Here is a 27,166-nt window from a genome sequence, read left to right on the forward strand (position 1 = left end):
TGACGTCATCTATCTTATCCATGTACCCAATCAAGTTGGCTGCTGATGATCACGTGATGATTCTTCATTCCATGTCACCTCTCTTGATTTGTTTGGAAAAATTCAGTGTTTTTAAACTAGGTCGCATCATGTATTTGTTAACTTGTTAATATCATTATTATATCATATGATTTATTTGTTTAACTCACCGATTTTTTAATTTGATCATGAGTTGTCGTTAAGCGTTATATTTTCTTTAAGCTTGAGATGTGGCAATAGAAACGCACGCAGATTAATTGTTGGTACCTCTAGAAACGCGTAAAAGCTTAATTAGCTGTCTCATATTTAAGTCTACCTTTAAATGCCTGCATCAAACTGGTCTCTATCAAGTTTCAACAACAGTGGTCACTCACTCACAGCAGGTGGCCGATTGCCCACGAACTTGCAAATAAAAACTTCCCAAATCATTTTGTACGTGGTTTTTCATTCAGTTTTTTTTATAACAGTTAGTGTTTCTAATGAATTTCTTATATACCGATGTCATTTCATTTGTCATTATAATTGTTTGTCTATTTGTCAATTTTCAGCTATTTTACCAAGCAGCTCTGTTGAACATGCCAAAAATTAATTAAAACTATAATAAAAAAATTTTTTATGTGATTGATTGCAGTTAATCGGCTGTATTTTCGTGTGTAGCCATAGTTGTAAAATGTTGAGTTAATTTCTGTGACTTAAGTTTGAGTGTCGACACCAACCAATCACATACTACGATATGTACGTATACATGTGAGTTATTCAGAATTATGCGCAACGAACTTTTATATGCTTCTCATAAATACTTACGACCGACCGACTAAATTTATTTTAATATTTGTAATATTGTAATGTGTAATATTTTTTATTTGTTTGGACTTCTTTATTAATTGTTATTTGTATGTACATAGCATTATGCATCGAATATGTTGAACTTTTAATGTTTGTTCACTTAATGTGAATTGTTTTATTTTATTATTTGTATATATGATACAGATGCCACTTAAATTATTCATTTGTATTTTAAAGATTGTTAATTATCAGCAACAACGTTTTTTTACAATGTCTGTTATTAGTTATTTTTACCATACAAAGCAGTTTTTGGTTTTGTTGTGATTTTAAATTTTTGTTTGAAGACTCCTTCAATAAATGTGAACATACATTTTTAACCGTGTTTAATAATCCTTTTCGTCTCGTCTACCATTATGTTAACGACACATTTCTTTTTACAAATCACAAACTACATAGCTTAAGGTAATATAAATTTATATTACGAAGTATTCGTTGGCTTCAAAATATTTCGTATAGTATTGAAACAGCAAAATTACTGTTAGACCACATTTTAAAGTTATTATGACATGATGAAAGATGTTTTCCATTCATAAGACTGTTCCTGTTCATTGCAGTCTGAAATTGTCATTATTCAGCTTATCAAATCTGGTCCCCATTGGACGAATTCGTCCTGTTGTTGTTGCTGTCTCAGACTGAGCATTCGTCGGCTGTTGACTTTACTAAGGAAACAATCCGATTGTCCATCGTACAGTTTGTCCGCTTGAATAACCTTAGTCTGAACAACTCATTCCGCGGGCTTGTTCTTTAACACTGTATCGCATTGCGCTGAGGATTCGTTAAGCACAAAAGTTGAGCAGTTTTCAGAAGTATCTTCTGTGCTACATTTAGGCACTTGAAAGACTAACAATTGATTGACAAGCTCTCCAGCCTAATCTGCTTGTTTCCTGCGTACTTCAGGCTTATCTATACATTTATAGAGGGCAAATACCGCTGCCACCTTTGACAAATTGATGATGGCTGTCCTGGCTACCTGATATCTCGTCCACAGTAAAACAAATTATCTAATCAATTTTAGATAAAAATAAGTATACAAGTAAATGGAAGTACAAAAAAGCAAATTGTCTAGTCTACATGACATGCAACCATAAAACAAAAAGTTATATGCACCGACCGCTGACCATGTAATTTTTGGGAGTGCATTCATCTTACTGATACAGACCAGTTCAAGGACTTAGAAAACTTTTTGTACGTTTAACCAAATTTACGAAACAAATTCGATTTTTTAATCATTAAAACATTCAAGGGAGGCTAAAACTGAATAATTTGTTCATGAATGATCGTATACAATTTGGAGAGAACCGGTAATAAGGTCGCTTCTGTCGAACGATATCACATAAAACCAGCCAATTATTGTTCCTTAAATAATCTAAAACCTGTTTTGCAACATCACGATCTACATCACTGTGGAAATTTAAACATTTGTTGAGAGCGCACTGAAAATGAAGCAAACGCAAACAGGTCAACATATTTTGATATAAATCTGAACAACCCACTAAAAAGTTGACGAGTCTGCACCATATTTCGTTATATCATTACATGTAGCTGTTGAATAAGTTGGATGTGTGATGGGGAAAACTCTTCGTATAAAGCATTTAAAACAGTCTCAAATTCTAAACAACATTGGAGAAATAAACTTTTTTAGCTGTTGATGTTTTATGATGTTTACACTGTCAATGTTCCATATTAAAAAAAAACAACAATAAAACAGTAGACAACAAACAATGGCCGGGAAAATGTCTTTCAATTCACACGATCAGATGATGTTATTAAAAAAAATGCTAGCAAATGTAATCTAAAAATTGAATAACTGTTCACTGTATACAGCGTTTAAATATCTACATGACTGACATTGATCAATAAGTTACTTTATGGTTAATGAAAAAGGCAAATAAAACCAGCAAATACATTTGCTTATACGATATGCACCAATTAAAATATAAAAATTAAAGCTCAACAATTTTCTCATCTGATTCCTCCCAACATATTCAATGAATGTCATAACAAATACCGCGAGTGAATGCGCGGAATTTTGATACATTATATCCCAGAAGTCAAGAAGTTTTTGTTTGAAAGTTAACAAAAATGTTATAAACCAAAGTGGCGCGGATGTGAAACCATCATGCTGAACGTTATTATATACACTATACATAATTACATTATTAAACTAAAAAATTTGATTGGTCCAACGTGTGTGTGATCTAACGTTATAATATACCTAACGATCAAACCTATTGTAATATATAATACAATCTAGCAGGCAGACATTGCAGAAGCGAAGAATCTTATTTACCATCAATCTTAAACTATTTCTGTTAATCAATCGGTAGGCTTGCTAGTATGAACTTCACTCATTTCAATTCAGCATTCATCAAGATAAGTTGAGCAACATTTTGATCTGAGCATCTTCTTCCAGTTGATCTTCATTCAATGGTTCAACATTTGCACAGCCAGGAACAGGACATCTATGAACATGGTACATGAATATAAATATATACGCGTTGGAATCAGCACAACAATCAGTAAAACATGTGGCCTGTATCATAGTTATAACACCAATATGGTCTTATCAAGAGATGACTGCTTTATGCTAAAACAAGTTAAAATTTGTCCCATGAACCTTTCAATTGTTCAAGTGAAAACTAACCAAATTATAAATACAGATGAATTTGAAGTAAGAAAGTCGTGTGAAAAAAATGTCTCTCAAGACGAGACTATAGCTGACCTGGCTTTGTTAGCCCTCATGTTGATGAGTTGGAGCGCTCCTTTCCTATCGTACGAGTGACCGCACAATTTATTTCGAACTGGTTCTATCATGGTACTCTGTGTTATGGGACATTTCGTCTGCGGACGACCTCCCATCACCATCACATCAGCCCTCGCTTCTTCACTCAAACTCAACAACTTGTATATGAATGCGTTAGTGGTGAAGTTTATAGAAACAAAAACATTTTATGTAATTGTAATAAATAGCAGTAATATGTACAAAACATTAAAAATGAAATTTAAAAAAAATGTAATCAATTACATACATGTAGTCGGGAACAGTAAAGTACAAAATTAATTAATTAAATAATTACCTGGTCGGCAGCTGCCTTTACGTAATCAACTTCGGAGTCGGATTCGACGGGCATCACAATTTCCAGATCACATGCGTCACTTCTGGCGGAAGCATCATTCAAATTAACCATTACTACACTTGTTATATTTTTCAACAGAGCTAGAGTCTACAAATTGAGACATGCTATACACGACTTCGAATGATAAGTTGGTAAAATGAGTTAGATGATTGCATGTCATTGTTAGAACTGTGTTAGACACAAGCAAGTATTTACCAACAAACTTTAAGCCACTGATCCAACCTCATTCGTCAACTTTCAACATTTCAGGTAAAAACATGATAGATAATGGAACCACATGATAAATCATTATAAAATTAAGAAGTTTTAGGGACAATCTTTAACAGGGAATAGAAATAATAACATTAAAGAAAACTAAGAGCATTGACTTTTCAAAATATTTATCTCTCTAAAATATTTATCTTCAGATATTTTTTAACTTCAAAATATTTACTCTTTTAAATTATCTGATATAATGTGATATTTAAGGTATCTCACTCGTTACTGAAAGCATCTTCAGTTTCCTCCCCTCCATTGGTGCTGACATCATTGGTTTCGGCATCATCTTCCTCTTCCTCCTCTTCCTCCTCTGCAACATTTCTATTGCCGCTTCTCCGTTCTTCATCTTATTGAAAATATTTGTTAATAATCAAGTAGTAAAAGCACAATTTCATTCATGAAACTAAACAATTTAGCAGACCAACCAGCTCTGGAATAATTGTTGTTGTCGCAGTTGGAAGGCGAAGTTACGATTGAATAGTTGGGTTCAGAGTTGTCATCTCCATCAACCACTGACTCGTCATTTCGTGTTACTCCATGAACACTGTCGCTATCAACATCATCTAAATTTCCATTGAACGCCCTACTTGAATCATTTTTTGATTTTTTACTTCTGCTTGTGTGAATTTGTAAGCAATCACCATCTTCATAAGAAGCAGAATTCTTTGAAGTTCCAACCATTTTATTATTATCAGCTGTTTTTCTTTTCCTGCCTCTCCGTGACAATATGCCAGGCCTTCGTCGAACCTGCAGAACATTGCCTTCATTGAATTAATCCGCAAAATATAATATAAACATAACCCTCTAATGAATTAATGTACAATACTTTCCAAGTTGCATGCATACAAAAACTTGCAAGCACAAAATACATTAGATAGAATTCATTTATTTTGGAAATCTTCAAGAATCATTCATCTAACAGAAGCAGAAAAATTATTATAGAAAGAATAAAATACTTCACCAACAACGAAATAAATAATCATCTATCTGACATTGAAAGTAGGAGACATTTATAAGACATAAACAAACAATCACTTTTGATCGCACGCCACTGTCATCGTCCTCCTCATTCTCCTCATCCTCATCTCCTCCTCGAACAACCGAAGCACGAGCAGGCATGTTGTCAACGTTACTGATCTCGTCAGCTGTGTTGAAGTTGCAGCTGTGGATTTCAATGAGTTCATCATCATTGAAGCCATCATTAGGCTCCTGTTTCAGCTGCACTTCATTCAGAGTTATCCTACAAATTTTAGTTGTTTACTTATCATTCAGCGTTGGCCTAAAAAACTTAGATGCCAACTTATATTTTCCACTACAATCTTAACCTAAAACAATGCAAAATTTATTTTTTGGCACAAAATTAAAAGAAAGAGCAACTCAAATGCACCTGATAAATATTATCTCACCAATTTGAAAGTATAATAAAAAGTAAATTATAAGTTTGGCCAAGCTATGAATGTGTATATATCTTGGTGGTCAATCAATCAGCCATGCAATTATTCATTGAATAAATACCCTAAATAACAACGAAAGCTAATAATCAACCCACTCTTCAATCTGCATGGTTCCTCCACCATCATTACTATCATAAATTTTATCATCATCATCCATTGCATCTCCTTCATCACTTTCATCTTGTGGTGAGCTAAATAATAATAATTACAGTATTGTTATTTTAGGCTAGAAAGAAGATGAACTTCAAGATATTTCCTCTTGGCATAATTATCAACAATACAAAAACTACGTTAATTCGAAAATGATACATTAAAATAATGATGTATAATGTACATTTAAGAAATGCCTCTAAAGATAATGACGATCGAGATAACAAATGTTTAAAACCAGTCCAGTGCTAAAAAGCAACCAACCATTCAAGCAATCAATCAATCAATCAATCAAATCAATCTACCAACCAATCAAACAACCAATGAATCAATCAATAGACTCTTCTCAACAACCACACTAATGCATCCCTCAGTGTGAAATAACAAAACCATGTTATTTCGCCGATTTCCATTTGAATGCACGAGCAAGTGCCTCATCGTGCACACAACTCATACATGATATTCAAGTTTTTATAGACTGTCATTAGAACTGCAACACCAACGAAAAACATATTATTCATATTATTTAGCCATACTAAATTGAAGGCCAGTCAAAACCGATCCATTTGAATTATATTCAATGTGTTGAACAACACAATTCATTAACTAGCTTTGAATAAATATCTGCAAGTGAGGTGACGATTGGTATTTCAGTCTATTTTTAAATAAGATGAGATGAAATATTTGATAAAACCTACTAAATTTTTAGCTTCTGAAAGTTTATGATTGAGCTTTTCAATATTTCTAACGGTAGTTTTATAATTATTATCCAATTTATTAAAATTAATAAAAAAATCGTTGGTGTTCATAATGAAGCGTGTAGGTCCTATTTCAGTTTTACTCATCTTCTGTGCTTATATAAAGATATTTCAAGGTTTTACAATTCTCTGTGTGTGCAAAGTGCTTTCATTCTGCTTTGTCCTGTCCGTTTATTATATCTTCGTTATGTTCATTCTCTTTACTTGTAAAGTCTTTCAATAATATTCTTCTGGTCGGTAATGATGTTGCTATTCTTTGCTGCTTGTTAGTTTGAGGTTTTCTTTGGTTGATGAAGATCGCTTCAGCAATTCTTAGGTGGCTGTGGTTCTTGTTACCGTATATTATACTAGTATTGTTTACTAATATTTCTTCTGATGGGATCGTTTGACATATGGTTTCCAGGTAAGTTCTAAGTTCTAAAAAAGACAGACTCAACATAATTTTGAAGAAACTGGCTGTGACACATTAAAATGTGATTTAACATCACATCCCTTTATATTGCCATTTATTATTATGAATCTGACTAGCAATAAAATAAAAAAATACTTCAAGAAAACAAAAACAAAAGTGAATATACTTTTATTTCAGCACTTTTGGTTTATAAGCCACCTGGCTATGCGATGTAATCAATAAATGAATAGACAAATAAATAGATATCAAACAACAAAATATAACCTTAGTGGATTGGTAATGATCGGTTCAAGTTTGACACCATTATCCCCACTGTCCTCCCCAGCACTTCCATTACAATTACGATTTAATATTTTATTATTATTCACGAGTAGAGACCTGACGTTGGCTGAAGATTTGTTTGAAACACACCTGGAATTTTGTGTTGCAGTCTGAGAAGGCTTCGCAGGAGGCTGAGGTTTTGATGGTGAAGAAAAGGATGAAAATGATTCACTACTTTCCACAAAACATTTTGAGGCTAGCAGTGCAGGCTTTATGTTACTCAACAAAGACAATGCTGATTTCTGTTGAAAAATTGTCATTATAAATATATAAACAGTTGAACTCAAATTTCAATTTTGAAAATAAATTATCTCCTAAGAAGCAAACTGTTGAATGATTTAAAAAAAAAACAAAAAACTTTGAATTACACATTTTTATCGTGCATTGAAGTTCATGGCCATAAAATACTTTGAAAACACAAAAAATTGTCATTATAAATATATAAACAGTTGAATTCAAATTTCAATTTTGAAAATAAATTATCTCCTAAGAAGCAAACTGTTGAATGATTTAAAAAAAAAAAACAAAAAACTTTGAATTACACATTTTTATCGTGCATTGAAGTTCATGGCCATAAAATACTTTGAAAACACAAAAAATTGTCATTATAAATATATAAACAGTTGAATTCAAATTTCAATTTTGAAAATAAATTATCTCCTAAGAAGCAAACTGTTGAATGATTTAAAAAAAAAAACAAAAAACTTTGAATTACACATTTTTATCGTGCATTGAAGTTCATGGCCATAAAATACTTTGAAAACACAAAAAATATACATCAACAAATTATTATCTATTTCTATTCAGAACATACACTGACTGATTGTGTGAACAAAAAATATGGGACACATGCATTGAATGGTCACCTGACAAATTTCAGAATAAATAGTTGGGCCAAATAAGCTCGACTGGCCGAAATGCCACATAAAGTAGACCAGCTGAGAGATGTCGTGTCTGCTGAGTGCAGGTGTGAAGATGGCGATGAGGCAGGAATCACAGAATCCTTCGGCTGCATCTGGAGAGGTGTCGATAACACTGATCATTTGCTTGAAGCTTCGTATGCAGTTTGGAAGAAGGAAGAGAAAGATGGTATGCTTCCGTTGGCTGCCCAGGTAGGCACAACATTTTATGATGTCCTCTGGTTTGATCTGGAATTGGATCAGGTCCTTAACTGAATAGATGCGTGTCGTCTTGCCACCACTTCCTTTCTTTACTAGAAACAAATTTTGACTGCTTTGTACATATAAATAATGCTTTATTAATCATACAAATTGAATTCAATGGAATATTTGCTAATTTAAATTTTAAAAACGAATTGAAAACAAACGGTCTTATATTGAAACATCAATATTAAAACGATACCATCAATGAAAATTGATTTGATATAAAAACTAAATTTGATAGACATTTGAAATCTTCATTAAAGAGATAAAAAATGTATTAGACTAACAGAAATTGTTTTGGCAGGTGATGAGCAGGCCTCGATCATTGACAGCGATTGGTCGAACAGGAGTAGTTCGTGCACTACCAAACCAAACGTTTGTGGCATTAATAACGAGTGAAAGTTCATCACTGGTGCTGCTGCTTGAAGTTGCTTCAGTTACTTTCTCGTTAGATTTATTGTTGATGTTTTTGTTGATGATGCTACTGAAATGATTGCTAGGATTGACTGTCACGTTATTATTGCCATTCGGCTGCAAAATAATAAAAGGTTCACTGTTGTTAGTTTTGAGTCCTTTGGGTACAAGAACAACTTGCTTCCTTTGAAGTATGCTGCCTGTTGAAGTGGACACTGTGCTCGAAGCAGTGACCACCGCAGGTCCAACTTTTGACGACCTACTGGGCAGACGAACTGTGTATATTGGTTTTGTAACTGCAAGGCTATTCATTGAAAAGGTTGTGCTCGAATTGCTGGAGATAACTTTTTTGAGGACAATTTGTTGTGCCTTGCATGACGTGAGTTTGTTGGGGATGGCGTTGTTGGCCGGGTACTTGACCAACAATGACGAAGGACTGTTAGGCTGTTTATACATTCATTGTTATTACTATTATTATTATTATTATATCAAATTTATTGTGAATTCTGAATGCACTTGTTAAAAATTAATATGCAATCTTTTATATTTGCTTTGCCTTCAAATTGCATTTGCATTGAATTCACACCATATTTATATTATATATTTCTTTATATATTTATTTATATATTTATTAGAATGGTTCAAACATGGCTGAAAGGAAAAAAAAAATCCTATAATGAAGTGCAGATAGAACCAATGCAATAGTTAGTTTTAAATAATCTAAATTAATTGTAAAAAGTGGAAGTAGTTACTAGAGATGAGGAAGACGACGACGATGTGAGTAGAGATGTGCTGGATGGCGATGGAATGATGAAAGGCACGCCAAGAACACTTCGGTTTTCAGCTTCTATGGCATCGATCCTCTCAGAAATCGTTTTTGGAAATGTGAAACGGTTGAAAGTTTTGTTCATTCCACTTCAAAGTTTTCAGTTGAATCAATTTAATTAAAAATTACGATGCATGAATAACTGAAGTTCATTTTAAAACAAACGAATACAAAACTAAAAATTATAAAAAAATAAAAGTATTTGGGTTGTGTCATTGTCAAATCAGCTACTGAAATCAAAGTTATTGCAGTTATAATAAGTGCTTCCAATGAAATATAAATGTAGCATTTCAATAGCAAGTCTGACAGAACCATAAAGAAGTGAGTGCACCATTGAAAAGTAGCAGGCAGAAGATGTTACTGCGAAGGAGGCAGAAAGACCTCAATGAAAGGGAAGAAAATAACACAGAGTTATGAACAGAATGTACTTCTTACAATTACGATTTCTTGTAACTAAGACTATACAGAGTAGATAATAAACTGAAATGAAAGATGACAAAAGAGTCCTTTTTCAATGTATTCGTGTTGAGTATGTTGTCATTCAGATGAATAACATTAGTAAACAATAAAACAGTTAAAGGAACAAACGTTAACACATTGTAATTTCTAAGCACATACTAAAGTTGTTTGATCTTTCCCATTTCCTCTTCAAATTTTAATTTGGCCTTCTGTAAGTTGCTGTGCATCTGATGGTTCAAAAATATATAGGCATACATTACAAACAATCAAATATAATAAACAATATGTGAGCTGCAAAAATATATTCATCAATATTTACTGTTTAGTTTATAGGGTAACCAACGAATTCTGGAATTCTGCATGTCTTACTCTCAAGTTACCTTATGATCAGATATAGAATATGTTGGCATCAAAAAGTTTGAAATGAAAAGTAATGTTATTGAAAGCAAGGAAATGTACAATGACCAAAATTTAAAACAATTAAAACTTCTTACAAAAAAAATATAGATGAAATAAGAAATAAATTTATACCGGAGATTTATCTTCAAAAATGAGAAAATAATTGTTGAACATAAGGTTGACATCCTCGATGAATGTATTAATAGATGAATAGCAGCCATTATGAAACTTCAGTTGGATCTTTGACAGGTCCACTGGATCGGCTACCATCGTGTAGTATTCCTGGAAACATGGAACATTCACATCATTTTAACACATATAACTAACAAGTCCACAATAACTTCAACTTACAAAAACAAATTCTGCTTGATTCTAAACAAGCATCTTTAAAAATTTTGTTAATAAGTAAAGATGGTGACGACAATTTGATTGAACAGTAATTGAAACGAAAACATAACATCAAATACCATATTCATTAAAATATTAGACACCATTAAACAACAAACAAACAAAGAACACCAAAGTAAATAAGATGAACAATTTTTACTGGATGTTTGATGGCGTCGACAGGCTGCATGAGCACACTGATCTCATCATTCTTCGACATCTCCTTAAGAACATTGTAGGCCATGGGACACCATTCTCTCCCTCGTCCTCCAATGCACACCCGACGGTTTGGAACTGTCTGCTGGCCAGTTGTTAAACATCGAGAATGAAGTTGTTATAAAGAAGCAAATTTAATCAGTAGAATGTTCTTCACTAATCAAAAGTACAAGTTAACAAGACGACATTAACAGTAAAAGTTATAATAACAAATAAAAACGATTACAGATTAAGAAAGAATAGAAATGATTTTTAAAACAAAAAAAAACAAAATTTATTTTAAAAATAACTAATAATGAAAAAGATCAGCATAGAACAACTAAAGTAACAATATAACAGAAAAACCATAATCAATGCATATATATATATATATAATATATATATGTATATATGTATGTATGTAAATTTATATACACATTCTCACCTTTTTTTAATTATTTTTCATCTTATAAAATGATTTTTTTTCAACCCAATTCCCATAAAAATTTTTCTATTTATATTTCAAATTAGCTTTAATCACTAAGTCTATTATTAATTATGGCTTCAAACAGAATACTAATGGTAAGGTTTCACTTCCATTCCCCTCCTTATGATAATAAGGTCAATTAAAAGGTTAATTACACAGAGGATTCAACAAAGCGCACAAACATCATATATGAATATGTGTCATATTCAAACTCGGTTATTGCAAAACAGCACCAGGCGACCTTAACCATTAGACCATCACGCCACCCTATAGAATGTAGTAAGGGTTGGTCTTGTTACAAAATGTGTTTATATACTTATTATAAGTGCATATTGCATACATATACTATGTTCATTTAATTTTTATAACATGTACTGGACTCATATACCCTATTTCAAACTTGACCCCATTTTAATGAATGATGTTAATGAAGTCTGTCCACACAAACACTGACTAGTTTTGAATGGGCAAAGTCTTGTGAAAATTGAAGCTGAGGTACATTCAGTGTCTTCCCTCTGTAGCCAGTTTTCATTGGAACTACGTAATCACTGGTCATTTTTCTACTAGCATTTGATCTTTGATGAAAATGTTGAAAGAAAAGTTAAGATTTTTTGTTTTATCAAATGTGTAACAGCAAAACTGATTTGTTGTGGATAATCTGAAAAAATATTTTAAAATTTTAATAATTACAAAAAAATATAATGATGGAAAAATTTATGGATAACATTATTAAAGTCGTTAAAGATTAAAATTTAAAAAATACTAAAAATATTGAAATAATTTAAAATTTAATTTATAATATATATATAACATATTTAATTGGCAATTAATAAAAAAATAAAAATGTTTAATTTAAAATTGATAATTTAATTAATATTATTAATTATAAATAAATTTAATAAAATTTAATATTATTTATTAAAATTTAATAACCTCTTGCTGGTATAAAAAAATTCATAACAAAAACTGCTTAGTCTACTTGATAAATAATAAAAAACAATATAGAAAGAAGAGGCAGACGATGAACGAACTTGAACAATGAAGTTAAAGGCTACCTGCCTCACTCTCCGTAACTAAGCAGTGGCGGCCATCTTCCTATTAAAAATGATGTAAACGTAAACACAGTTGAATAAACAAACAAAACAACTCCCGAGCGTTCATCAAACACAAGATTTAATAAATTTAAACGTTATAATAATTTGTATCACTTGAAAAGTTAAATAGTTGTTAAGATTGAGTCTTATTTCGAATATTTTGAATCGATAAAGTCGACTGACATATTTCGACAACTTTTAATTACTGCGTGTTTGACGTCATCAGATGTTAACTACTTTAGCGCTGCATACTTTTATTATCAACAAATTTAGCACAACTTAGTGGATAACATTAATACATAATTACAATAGTAACCATTGTTTTAATTTTACACAATGACCATTAAATCATAAATATTTTTTAAGTTTATTAAACTCGTCTCGGGGTTCACCTTTGCATAAAATATTATCTAAATGTGGTGATAAATTAACCTAAAAAAAAAACAAAAAAAAACAGAAAAAGTGTAACATCTTTTTTGGATAAGACAGTTTACAAAACATTAAAATTACTAATCTTGATCATAATTAAACCTTAATAATTGAGTTTGAACGTTAACTGAGAAGCGCTTATGTTTACGTCAATTTATTATTTTAATCTTTTGATGGCATTGAATTACACATAGAAATCAGCTAACATTGATTGGTTTATGCTCTTACAAAAACAGTGGCACACAAAAACACACAATAGGCTTATCTAAATATTTCATACGATTTTCAATTTGCATTAAATTTTCATTAGTTAAGTTAGAACGGATCAACGCAGGCAAGAAGCATACAAGAAAAAACCATGAAAAATTCGTTAAAGTTGTTATACATTTTTTTATTATACATCTAAGCTAATCCTTACCTTACCTTACCCAAAACTTAAGCAAATGATAAAGTTACGGTAAGAGCCATCATATTGGTAGATACAGCACATAAGTTTATTTTTGGTTTTATTCGCGTTATTTGGTTTTGGCTAATGTTTCTTTTTTGCAAACTGTTTATCATTCATTGACACGATCGAAAAATTCACGTTGTTGTTGTCCTTTTAGGAGAGTTACTTCAACTGCGTTTAACTTTCAATCGTTCATAGTTTTGAGGAACCTCTCATTGAGTTGCATACAAGAATTAAAACATCATATTTGATCTGACTGCAACGTGGAAACACTTGCGTTATTATTAATATATTGTCTCTTCTAGTTCTCGCCGACCATGACGTTCAAGATATTGCTGAACCAATTACAATTGACGTATGACACTAACGCTGCTCTTGCGTCCATTAAGTTTGCAATGGGAAGAATATGCTAAGGCTATGATGGTTGCTCTAGTATCAAATAGTACCAAGAGCCACCTCAAATAATTTCTAAATATTAAAATTAGAGCAACAAAATGAGACACCAAATTTTATATGAGTGGGATGTTAGTTGCACCTGCCTAACGTTATTGTGTTATGCAATCCCTGCTCAAACGCTAGTCGAGCAAGAAACAAAAAATCATAGCCTAAACAACAATGCTCTGTGCATGTAGTGCATTAAATAACTTTTGAAGTCGAGCGATATTAAGAATGAAAAAGTAATGAAAAGATAGTACGCCTTATTGTTCTGCTTATAAGAAGGCTTTAGCGCTCCTAGCGTAGCAGCAGACAACGCGCGCGCGCACACACACACACACACAATCCCACACATACATCAAGAAACAAACATGCGTATAAAACAACACCCATGCACATCAACATACAAACATACACTTAAACCCACATAAAAAAAATCACGCATCTATAGTCAAGAGGCTTAAACACTTGATTTATTGTGATATTTTCATAAAAAATCAACTCGTTTGTCAGAATGTCAGAATTTCAAATTTGGCTGTCTTACATTTTTTCGAATCAAAATTGTAATATAATTGTTTTATAAGCTCATAATGTCAATGTAAAAGTAATTATGAAGCTGGCTATATCTGATGAATCATAATATTAAAAAAGTTAGTGAACAGGACCAAAACATGCACACAAACACACACGCGCACACACACGCACACACACACACACACAAACGCATACATATTATGCCATGAATACACTACATTTAATATATATATATTATAAATTATATGTTGGTAATAGACCATAATTTTTACAATATTCTACAAATTCTACCGAATGACGCCAAACATTCGGTAGAATTTATAGAATATTGTAAAAATTATGGTCTATTACCAACATTTACTCGAAGATCTGCGACCAACCGACGCAATCTAACAATCGAACAAGATCGCGAGCAGCGACTGCTCCATCTCTCTCGAGAATTAGAAGTTAATAACTCCAAACATTCGGTAGAATTTATAGAATATTGTATATTATATATATATATATATATATATATATATATATATATATAATGTTAGATGCTTTTCCGACTCATGTGCTTAAAAAACATATAGATATTTTTATTGTTTTTCTCGCAAGCCTCGTTAATTTATGTTTGCAAGAGAGAGTATTTCCGAATAAATGTAAGCACGCAGTTATTACACCTGTCTTGAAGAAAACGAAAGATGATAAGAATGAAATGAAAAGTTACAGACCCATATCAAACACTTGCTTTTGTTTCCAAAGTTATTGAACGAGTTGTTGCCAGTCAGCTACTGAGTCATCTACACAAAAATAGCTCAATACCAGTATTTCAATCTGGATATAAACGTTATCACTCAACTGAAACAGCACTGCTGTATGTTATGTCTGAGTTGTTTAATGCTTTTGATAAACAATATGTTTCGTTGCTTACATTCTTGGACATGAGTGCTGCCTCCGATTGCGTAGACCATCAAATCCTGATGAATCGCCTACGATATGATTACGGAGTTACTGGAGTTGTAACTAATTGGTTCAATTCGTACTTGTTTGGCAGAACTCAGCAGGTATTTTTCGGAAACAAATTATCTGGTATTGAAGCAATGTCATCTGGTGTACCACAAGGCTCAGTCCTGGGACCTATTCTGTTTGTACTGTACACTGCTGAAGTATATGAAGTAATAGAATCCTTTGGATTTTCATATCATGCGTACGCTGATGACATCCAAATAATAGTTAGCAGTGAACCAGAACTGTTTAAAAGTAAAGTTGAAAATCTCATTGAATGCTTGACTAAAATAGGTACATGGATGTCAAGAAATTGTCTCAAATTGAATCAAGATAAAACTCAATTTTTACCTGTCGGTACATGGCAACAGCTTTCTAAAATTAATATTAATTCAGTCAAAATTGATAATAATGAAATACAATTCTGTGAAAATGCAACAAACCTAGGATGTATTTTTGACTCAAGACTTTCTTTCAAGGATCATTTAAAAACCATATCTAAATCATGTTCTTATCAGCTTTGCCAGTTATACCGCGTTTGAAAATCTTTGCATCAAACAACCATGCAAACACTAATTCATGCGTTTGTTTATTCACGGTTAGACTACTGCAATACCAGAGAGATCTATTGCTTTTCTTCAGTCGATACAGAATAGAGCTGCAAAAATAACCCGTTGGACGTAAAAAGTATGACCTTGTGACACACATTTTAAGAGCCCTTCATTGGCTAACAGTGAAAAAAAGAACCAACTATAAGATTTGTGTGACTATGTATAAGGCTATGAACGGGTTGTTACCAGTATATCTAGTAAATAAAATCTTAAAAAACCAGCTTCTTCAACAGGTGTAAAATTGAGATCAGACTATGCTAACTTACTGGTGGTGACAACTACTCAACTACAAACCACAACTAGAAATATTGCCGTGTCAGGACCAATTGCCTGGAACAGTCTTCCGCAATCGCTCAGAATGCCTGGACTAAAGCTTGATGATTTTAAGAGGAACTTAAAAACATATTTATTTTGACATAGAAATACTTTATCGATTTGTACTTTATTGACCTTCACTGATTTCATTTATAATAGAGGGCGTTTTCGAGAAAATTTAATTTTATAATGCGCTTAATAAATTGTTGATAATATATATATATATATATATATATATATATATATATATATATATATTATCAGAATTATGAAATAATACTGACTAAAAATACTACAAAGTCCTTCTACGCAAAATTTATTCACTCGAAAGGGGGCCTGATACATGTTAATTTACTCGATAGGGGGCTAGACGATTTTTATTTGTTTTGCAATTTAGATGACGTCACAAATTATTACAAATTATTTTAAAATTTAATTAGTAGTTTTTTTTTTTTTAATTTGACATACCTTGGAAATTTTTATGTTTAAAAACACCCGAAACAAAATCTAATTTTGCTTTGATATAGAGTTTCTTTATCTTAAGAGGGAAGAGTCCGCACTGGGTTGGCTAGTTAGGCAGCATCGAATAATCGGTGCCTATTCTGGTATCTAAGAGACTTAATTCGTGATTCTATGCTCATTGGCATAGTTACAGAAATGTCTTAAGTTCTCAAAAGTGGATTTGGTACGAGACTCTATGCTCATTGGCATAGTTTCGCACGCGTACTAAAGTCACACAATTTGTTTCCAGTGTTGTTCTGACTCTTGTTGTTTTGTGTTGGTCGTGCGAAAGCCGATCAGACTCGACGGCCCAGTGAAAACAGGCCAGGGTTGTGCGAAAGCCGACCGACTGACTGACAGGCCCAATGAAAACAGGCCTTGGATTCTGTGAAAACGAATCCGTCTCGTTCTTTTGTTTTTGTTGGATTTTATACTCATTGGCATAGTTTCGCACACAGCTTGGAATTTCCATAGGCTCCGATTTTTGTAATTTTTCTGCATTCATTTTATTTATTTCTCGGAGTTGTATCGACACCACCATCGGTCACACACGTCGCGGTTGTACGATTGAACGGCAAGAAACATATCCCAAGTTGCCCGACCCAACAAGAAGAAGTTCTAATTCCTGTATTCCAGTTTGTTCATTGACATTATTTTTTTGTTTACATTATTCTAGAGTTCATTTAGATCAATTCCTTTTCATTTACTTCCGTCGATTAATAAAATTGTTATCGAATATTTTTACGCGTTCGTGTGTTACTCAGTAAAATCATATAATTCGAAAAAGCCCAGTGCCACACAGGACTGGTCGAACTCACGATAAAAACAAAAAAATTACAAAAAAAATTATTGTCGGACCATAAAAAAAATTCCCTGAGAAAGATAGAGGAAGAGATTACCTCACCACCAGTTGCAAAATTTCCGACAATATATATATATATATATATATATATATATATATATATAATATATATATATACACACATATTGGATTAAGACTGTCAGAAAAGCAATTATTGATCAAATTCTCAGTATGTTCGGCGTTAGTTAACTTCCAATTTAACTTTTTGATTTTTTTTAACAGTTGATCGTAAATCTTTTCCAAGTTTCTTTAGTTCAAAACCAAAATTTTTGTTTATTTCATGCGTGATAGAACAGAAAAGCTTTTTCGGTATTCCTATACCATCTTCGGTGTTCAAATTGATATGTTTTGTTTGTGCCCAAATGCTCAAATATATATTTACAGAGCCTCTACTCTACTTTGTTGATTCCTTATTTGTTTAAAGTGAATACTTAGTTTTACAATCTTCAACATCGTTAAATATATTATATATATTAGACTAAGACAGTCAGAAATGCAATTATTGATGAAAATGACATTATATTCGGCGTTAGTTAACTTCCAATTTAACATTTCGATTTTTCTAACGGTTTTTTATACGTTTTTTATACACGTTAATTGGAAGTTAACTAACGCCGAACATGCTGTGATTTTCATCATAATATATATAATATATATATACATTGTTTAAATTCTACCGAATTGTTTGCATTAATCAATTTAAAGTTTGTCTTTTCAATTTTTCTAACTAGAATTTTATGAAAATTTTTAGTAAAGTGAGTTACTTAGTGAACAGGACCAAAATAACTCACTTTGCCAAAAAAATTCTAGTAAGTAAAATTGAAAAGGCAAACTTTAAATTGATTAATGCCAAAAACTGTAGAATTCATACAATACTATATAAAATATGGTCTCCTTCCAACATATATGTATGTATGTATGAATGTATGTGCGCGTGTGTGTGTTTGTTTATTTTTATTTGAACCGATGTCATTTCAGTTCCCTACTAAGCTCTTCACTGAAACGATCCCGATCTATCGTTGCAAATGATAGGCATAACAACATGGATCTATCACCCATCTTGTAAATTGTTTTTCTAGAATCGGTAGCCAATGTGGCGGACTTTCCAGCCACGTAGTTAAATGGTCTCGTTTTTCCACCAGATGACCAGTTGCGCAGCTGCATTTTTGCACGCTGAATCTTTTTAATCACACTAACACCATATATCACAGAGTTACAATAATCCAATCTAGATAATATAAACAACACACATCTAGGTTCGTGATAACATCAGTTGGGAGACACTTTCGGTTCTACAGAATAGAAACTTTCTAGCATTGAGTATTACCATACAAACTACCGAATAGTTTTTTAAAAGGGTCTTTTAGGTTTTAAAGAAAATGTATTTATGGTTAGAATGATGATGTTCAAATGACTAAACATTTGATATCATTTTTCTATCAACCTAAGGTGAGAACTTAATATAAAAACTTTTTGCCTTAAACTTGTTTTGAAATATCAACATTTTGTAGAGATTGCTTAAAATTTCAACAAACTTGCTAAGTATTAATATTGAAACTAAGATAATTTTTTTACAAAGATTATTTCAATTACCTAAATGAGATTTGTTTCATCTGAATTACAAACAAAACACGACGAATTAAATTCGAATCAATTTAATTTTTTTGTTTTTGGTCATTAAGCAGCGCCGTACAATACGCAATTAGGATAAATTGAATGAAATATACATTTTTAACTTAATTATTAAATAACTTTAACTAGTTGCTTGAAAGCATTCTATGGTATATGCCTTATTAATATAACATAGATAAATACATTCATTCATACACTTATAACACCACACAAACACATAATCACACACACGCACACACGAATTTTATACATTGAAAACTATGCATTATAGATTACAACTACGTGTATGAAATAAAATGAATGAAAATAGTTTAAATAGCAAAATGATTCTATTGTTTGTCTTGATGTCATAATGATTTAGTTAGACAACACACTTTGATCGTGCTTTTGGTAGAGAACACACCGAGCAAGAAATTACATTTTAATTCTTTGAAATAAATAGTTTCAATTTGATATGCTTAAATTATTTTCAAAGATTATATAAGCCTTCTAAATTTGCTATATGAGAATTGAGAAATAAAATGAGATTGTTACCGAATTTATTTTAGTATATAAATTTGACTAAAAATTTAATTAGTCTAAAGCATTAAAAGTTTAAATAATCAAACTTAAACGTTAAAGCAATAAAAACAATTGGAAAAATGTTGTTTGGAGCGCCATCTACGAGTCAAATTATGAACCCATCCGAATATCTCCTGCAGCTCCTCAAGGACAAACAGCAGCTCACCTCCTTTCCTAATTCTTTCGTTCACATTGGAAGACTTCTAGACTCAGGTTCATTACAAGCCTTTGGAATTAAATATATTCGAGTTTTTTTATTTTTACTTCAATTTTTATTCTTTTTACTTAATTTTTTCTCATTTAATATTTTTGCTTCAACTTTTCGAGTTTTTTATTTAACTTAATTGTTTGTTATTTGTCATTAATTTTGTTGCTGTAAATTTTAATTTGCTGATGAATAAAAGTTGCTGATCACTAGTTTCAATTTTTTATAGCATTGTAAATTGTAATTTTACCATTGATTTCTTCGAGCTCAACATTAGTACGATTATGCAATATAGGTTGAAAAACACTGTTAAAAGTCTCTTATTTTAACTGTTTTGAATGAAGTTTCTTGAATAACATTGTAAATAATGATTATTTTGACTTTTGCACACAAAAAACAAATTTTCAGAAATAAGCCGCGTGCGCAGTAACTTGTTCTACTTGGGCTTGAACAAGGAACCCCTACAACTGCCGGAACCATCGGGCTCCCCTGTCACCCTTACCGAAAAGCTCTCTGTGCCTGTCAGAGATCACCCGGATGTTAGTTTCTGATTCCTTCTTTCATTTCCTCCTTGAGGCATGAACATTTAAACGAATAACTAAAAAGTAATATTAAACGCAAAATATTAGTTTCATTTCGTCTTGTTTGTAGTTCAACTTCGTCGGTCGATTGTTGGGACCTCGAGGGCTAACCATCAAACAACTGGAACTGGACACTGGATGCAGAATTCTCATCAGAGGTCAAGGGTCAATGAGAGATAAGCATAAGGTTGGTGAGAGTTGATCAGATGTGTTGATTGATTGTGCTTACTGAAAGTCTAAATAATAACTGAGAGGATGTTGAAATAATTAAATCAACAGTTTGATATCCTGTCGCTTTGGTGCATGATTTCAATTCCCAGGGACGATACGCTTGATTTTAAAACGGCGAATTTTCAAGCACCCTGCTGCTTTACATTTAATTAAAGAACTGCTTCTATCTGGCATATGTTTCTTTTGTTTGCACACGTGTCATGTAAATAAATATCGCAATAGTATGTTCCTTATTTTTTTAAGTTTAACCTTACTACAATTATTCTACATAATATTAAAAAGTGCTGACGGTGGGGTGTTGACGAAAGACATAAAAACACCTACAATTAAGTTTTCAAATGCAATGCATCACAAAAATAACAATGATAAACAGTTGCAAACAGTTAAATTGAAATTTATTTACTCTAATTTTGTTCATTATCTATCTTATAAACCAATTTAAATTTGGTTTTGTTAAACAAAGAACCATTCTTGCGTGTAATATTCAAATTGGCCAATAATGAAACTACTGTTTAAATTATTTGCAACCATCTTTTGATTAAAACTGAAACCCGAACAAATTCTGACATGTGCTGCGTTAAGGATGTTGTTGTTAAGAAAGAAACGTAGGTTCTGAAATGAAATCTTTGCAGACTTTTGAGTTCGTGTGAAGTCCTGAGAGATGGGTGAGTACGAAATTTTTGTTCTTTGTTTACGAGCTCCTACAGCAACATTCCAGGAACTTATTAGCAGGCAATACAGCGGGAAAAAAATTAAAAAATTTCGTCGGTCGATTGTTGCAATACAGCGGAAAAAAAATTAAAAAATTCAGTTTTTTTGAACTCAACTTGAACCTCTGCAATTAAATAGCTTTAGATTTACAAGTTTTAATTAAAGTTATAAAACTATGTCCTTGATACATAGATACTTGATACATAGATACATACATAGATACATACATACATAGATACATACATACATAGATACATGGTACATAGATACATATATACATGGTACATAGATACATACATACATAGATAATTACTTGGCACATCGATAACTGAGTTTGTTGTCATCTTCGAAAAATCTATAACAATTTGTTTACCCTTAACGTGTTCAACTCGGTTTTCTTCAAACTAGTGTACAATCATCCGACACAAACTTTTGAGCCTCACTACGTCGCTTATAATATTTTTGAGACATTTTTTTTTATTTGAAAGAACGATCTGAAAAATTTTTAACAGGAGGAGCAGATGAAAGGAAAAGCAAAGTGGGAACACTTGAACGAAGATTTGCATGTTCTGGTGACAGCAGAGGATGCGAAGAATAGGGCAGCTGTGAGGTTGAGAAAGGCAGTTGATGAAGTTAAGAAGCTTCTCATGCCGATTGTGAGTTGCTCATGTCTTGCTCTGTTCTTTGAGGCACTTTAATATTCTCTAATGTTCTCTGATGTTTTGTTTGCTATGTGTTAATATTTTGATATCCTTATTTGTCACATTTGTTATATAGTTATCTTTTATGTTGTTACTTGTTGCGTGTTGTGTTCTTTTTTTATCATTAAACTGCCAATAACATTTCCCTCGATAATTATCGTTAAATGATTCAAACTTATCTCTTTAATAATTTCTCAAGTAAGACAACGCTAAATAGGTTACAACATAAAACGAACTGTATAAACGGCAAATAAAATGAACATAATTGATTAAGAAAGTTAGGCTTGCGATTTGAGTATAAAGTGACAACAAGCAAACTTCTCACAAATAAGTTAATGACTCTTGGAAAGAAAACAAAATTTAACTAATCAGTTTATCAAACAAGCGAATGATGATTGCTATGATAGACTACATTCAAATGCCAACCAACAAATGTCTAGCAAAATTTTTCATACTGCTTTAGGTCAATTTAATTTAAATAAATATAATAAGTAGCTGCAATTGTCCTCAACCAATGATTGAGTGCATGCCTATAATGACCGGATTCAAAACCATGCCTAATCTAAAACTCAAGACTTGAAGTAGGCATGGTTGAGGTGCGTTGTAATGGGTGTACTTTTTAATGTTTATGTATGTTGTGTGAAAAAGATAACCATCTTACGTGTTGCCTCTTATTATATATATATTATTCATAATATTATTTATACAAATATCAATATATTAATATATTAATATATATCTAATTGGTATATAACTAATTAGAATTACTATTGAAATAGGAAAAATCCCAAGTCGTAACCGAATAAAAATTCAAACTGTATCATGTCATATTTAAATGACGTTTGTGTCTTAATCATCCTCTAACGTTTTTAAATCATTATTTACAATGAACATTTAAAAATTAAACATTCATATGGTTAGCTGCAATATAAGTAGTGTTTAAAAAAGTATGACAGATTGCTGCTTGCATTACAAAAATGAAATCTTCTCAAATCTTTGCCTGCTGTAGCGAAAAATAATGAACAACGATTTTTTCAACTTTTAGTGAATTTTTTACTCCTCTTACATCTAACTCCTCATCGCCAAACCTCTGTTACAAAAATGAAATTAAATTAAAATGACAAAATGTCTATCATTACACAGACGCCAATTTTTTTAAGGCAACACGCTGATTTTAAAATAAACACACACTTTAAGTACAATCGTACCGCGTCGGAATTGTCCTTTCATTAATAAATCTAAGTCGTAGACGAAAATATGAACAAAAAAATTTAATCGCTATTTCATAAGTCACAGAAACTTATTTATGTACATCAATATGAAAACATGCTTTTTTAGGAGTAGGGCGTACAAATGTATCAGGTTAAACTGATTCCTTCAATGATTCATCGTGATGCAGGAATTGAAATAAAATAAGGGGAGTTCTCTTGAACTGTTAGGCTGGTACTAGCTGACATAACTTTAAACTACACAACACTAATGTAGTGTTGCCATTATTGGCAAAACGTACCACCACCACGACTACCACCATCACCATCATCAAAAACAATCTGACATCACCACCATAAACGATAACAACAATGTTATAGATTATCATCATCATCACTTCAAATGTCATTACCATAGTCTTCATCACCAAAAATATAAATAAAAAATATGGTTATATATATATATATATATATATATATATATATGTATATATATGTATATATATATATATGTATGTGTACAATACTGATAAGAAAGCTAAGATCAGAAATAAGTAGAACAATAACGACATTGATTTAGTAAATCTTTATAAACACGCACACACACACACATACACATACACACACACACACACACACACACACACATATATATATATATATATTTATATATTTATTTATTTATTTATATTTATATGCATACATACATATGCATATACGTACTACAATCTACCTGTGTATAGGACACGCACACATTCATACGTTGTCACCCACCGCAAATATTCACCATAGCATACAATACGATACGATACGATACAATATAATACAATACAATACAATGTGATACGGTATAATACAAAAAAAATATAATACCATACCATACAATACAATACAACACGATGAATATCATTCTACTATAGTTAATGCACATTTTAAAATATACGTTCATTTCAACAACTGCAACGATGAACGTGCATATTCGAAATGTTTCTTCTTATTTAACAACTCCACTGGTTTTTTCTTGTATTAATTTATTTCACTGGCGTTATCTTTCAACATATAATAAACACCACTTGGGATTGAAATAAAAAACATACATTTGACCATGTCATTTGCTGAAATAAGAAGTTCTTGAATTTTATCAAAATTGCGAACTGGCACATACCAAAATGTTTTAAAAGTGAACTGGCGAAGAAGTTGGTTGCAGTGAATATGTTACAGCTTAATATTTTTAAAACATTTTCAACGTGCATATTTGTCGAATCCAAGTAACTTCTGCCTGCTTATTCAGAGCATGTTTGTTCTGCTGGCCGTCACTTCTATACCATTGTATGTAGCAATGCATTGAACGAACAGCCAGTAGGCACATACGTTTATTTATAACATCATCCCAGAGTTACAGGCAGTGAAACAAGCGATTCGCCAGGTTTCGCACTGTTTCTCGATTACTCAACCCTTATATTCAATTATTACATATTTTTCAAAATTAAAAAAAACACTTGAACAAACAAACAAAAACTTATTTGACCAACTTGTTCTTATAGACAAACAAGCATACACACATACATAAACAGAAACATGCATATTTGTTCATACACACACACACACTTATATACACACACATGTACCTATAGATAAATAAATATATGTATAAACGACTTATATTGTAGAGAGTATTTAATAATGCGCGTATTATTCTTTATGCTGAATGCTGAAAATTCTATCTATCCATTTATTAAGCCGATATATGGCAGGTTGACATTGTATTTTATTTACGAGCAAGAAAGCATGGCTTTAACGTTCTAAAATACTCAACTGCATTTCATGCAAGAAATCAGTAAACAACACACAATGCTGCCTGCCTGTATGCATGAATGTATGCATGTTCGATTGTTTGTTTGTTTGTTTGTTGTGTGTTCTGTCATTTGTGAACATGTTTGAAGAATTGCAAACTGTCATGTCTGTATGAACTTCACATTAAAACCATTAAAAATATACTTATTGTCTCTCATTTGAATGATATATCTGTATTAAATATCAAATCGAGGATTTCAAAGTTTTAACTTTTTAGTAGAAGTAAACACTTGTTCGATGCTAACGATTGCAATTACGTGAATGATTGTTTGATGTTGATTCCTCACTAGCCGGAAAGTGAAGATGAGCTGAAGAAACGACAGCTAACCGAGCTGGCAGTCTTGAACGGCACGTACAAGGGCTTCAATGGCGGCATCCTGCTGACAAAAAGTAGAGGTCCGTCCAACGCATTCACTACAATTCTGTTGCATTTTTTTCTATTCGTCGGCATGTTGTCAGAAATAGATTAGACGAGCCAGTATTGAAAATATATTAAAAAACAAGTGATGGGCATAGTTTAACTAAATTGTTCATCGATTTTTTGTAGTTTTCTGCATAGTTTAACAAAAAAATAGTTTGGTTAAAAAGATAGTTTAGCTATAATATTTTAGTTGCGAACTAATTATAAGTTTAACTAAATTAAAGTTTAACGATAGTTTAACTTAAAAATTTTAGTTAGCTCTTTTTTGCCAAGTCACGACTTCTGGTTTTTAAATATGAGATTTAAACCTAAAAAGTGCAACATAATTAAAGTTTTTTACATTTTTAAAGCCAAGTACATTTAAACAAGCTAGTGTTCCTTTAGTCTACAATTAAGTAATTGTACCGTAGAAGTTAAACTGACAGCATTTAAAAATCAGAATGTTACTAAATTTACTGTAGAAAAATTGAATAATATTTTTTTAAAATCATATAATTAATTTTAAAATAAAACAGCCTAACAAGGTTTGTTATTCAAATTGGTTTGTTAGTTCAACTCTTTATTATTCGAAGAGTGTTTTAAACTAAACTGGGCCACTAAAAATAACTGACTTTTACGAACGTTAATGGTTAGAAAGGCTTTATTTTTCGACTTTCCTTGGTATTTAAGTTTATTTCTGAGAGCTATTTAAAAAAATAAATAGGGAAGACATGGCTTCAATGGCAAGTGATGCTACAGCATTAATGTTGCATCAAATTCTGCCTGTCAAGAAGTAAATACAAAAATAGTTGCGTAGTAGTTTGGAAATTTTAATTACTTTTTTAAGTTTAGTCAACTAATCTCAAAAATAAGATTTTACTAAAAATATTTAGTTAGTTGCCCATGATTGAAAAAAATTAAATTAAATAAAGTAATTAATTAAAATTATTAATTAAAATAATTAAAATTAATTATTTTGATGTTTTACGATTTTATAACATTTCATTTTTTTTAATAATTGAATATTTAAAAACTTTGTTCTAATCCAATAATCAGATTTTGGCCAGGGAGTTCTTCTCTCTCCCCCACCAGCTCAGCTTCTCCTATCTCCAACCAGTCCCTCACCCATCTTCGTGGCCAGCGGTCCAATATTTCACGGTCCCGTAGTTTCGGTACCTA

General features: G+C 31.7%; 5 protein-coding genes across 5 annotated transcripts; 1 reads left to right on the forward strand and 4 right to left on the reverse strand.

The window, feature by feature from the left end:
* Window positions 1-3,232: 3,232 nt before the first annotated feature.
* On the reverse strand, window positions 3,233-6,276 carry HELRODRAFT_162723 (hypothetical protein; the record flags this gene model as incomplete). Its single annotated transcript, XM_009024841.1, has 7 exons — window positions 3,233-3,326; window positions 3,587-3,765; window positions 3,942-4,023; window positions 4,479-4,605; window positions 4,685-5,020; window positions 5,252-5,499; window positions 6,218-6,276. The coding sequence occupies 7 exons, from the start codon at window positions 6,274-6,276 to the stop codon at window positions 3,233-3,235; spliced, it is 1,125 nt and encodes a 374-aa protein (XP_009023089.1).
* Window positions 6,277-6,769: 493 nt separating this feature from the next.
* Window positions 6,770-9,387, reverse strand: HELRODRAFT_162724 (hypothetical protein; the record flags this gene model as incomplete). Its single annotated transcript, XM_009024842.1, has 5 exons — window positions 6,770-7,073; window positions 7,298-7,360; window positions 7,445-7,596; window positions 8,221-8,567; window positions 8,805-9,387. 5 exons carry the CDS (start codon window positions 9,385-9,387, stop codon window positions 6,770-6,772), a joined length of 1,449 nt encoding a protein of 482 aa, XP_009023090.1.
* A 269-nt stretch (window positions 9,388-9,656) lies between these two features.
* HELRODRAFT_162725 (hypothetical protein) lies at window positions 9,657-12,240 on the reverse strand (the record flags this gene model as incomplete). The annotated part of the gene is made up of 5 exons (XM_009024843.1): window positions 9,657-9,846; window positions 10,376-10,443; window positions 10,748-10,897; window positions 11,163-11,303; window positions 12,139-12,240. The coding sequence occupies 5 exons, from the start codon at window positions 12,238-12,240 to the stop codon at window positions 9,657-9,659; spliced, it is 651 nt and encodes a 216-aa protein (XP_009023091.1).
* Window positions 12,241-17,210: 4,970 nt separating this feature from the next.
* Window positions 17,211-17,546, reverse strand: HELRODRAFT_162726 (hypothetical protein; the record flags this gene model as incomplete). The annotated part of the gene is made up of 1 exon (XM_009024844.1): window positions 17,211-17,546. One exon carries the CDS (start codon window positions 17,544-17,546, stop codon window positions 17,211-17,213), a length of 336 nt encoding a protein of 111 aa, XP_009023092.1.
* Window positions 17,547-20,209: 2,663 nt separating this feature from the next.
* HELRODRAFT_67109 (hypothetical protein) lies at window positions 20,210-26,057 on the forward strand (the record flags this gene model as incomplete). The annotated part of the gene is made up of 5 exons (XM_009024279.1): window positions 20,210-20,309; window positions 20,710-20,840; window positions 20,953-21,069; window positions 22,337-22,480; window positions 25,878-26,057. 5 exons carry the CDS (start codon window positions 20,210-20,212, stop codon window positions 26,055-26,057), a joined length of 672 nt encoding a protein of 223 aa, XP_009022527.1.
* Between the last annotated feature and the right edge of the window lie 1,109 nt (window positions 26,058-27,166).

This window comes from Helobdella robusta (genome assembly GCF_000326865.2).
Source record: "Helobdella robusta unplaced genomic scaffold HELROscaffold_4, whole genome shotgun sequence".
NCBI lineage: Eukaryota > Metazoa > Annelida > Clitellata > Rhynchobdellida > Glossiphoniidae > Helobdella > Helobdella robusta.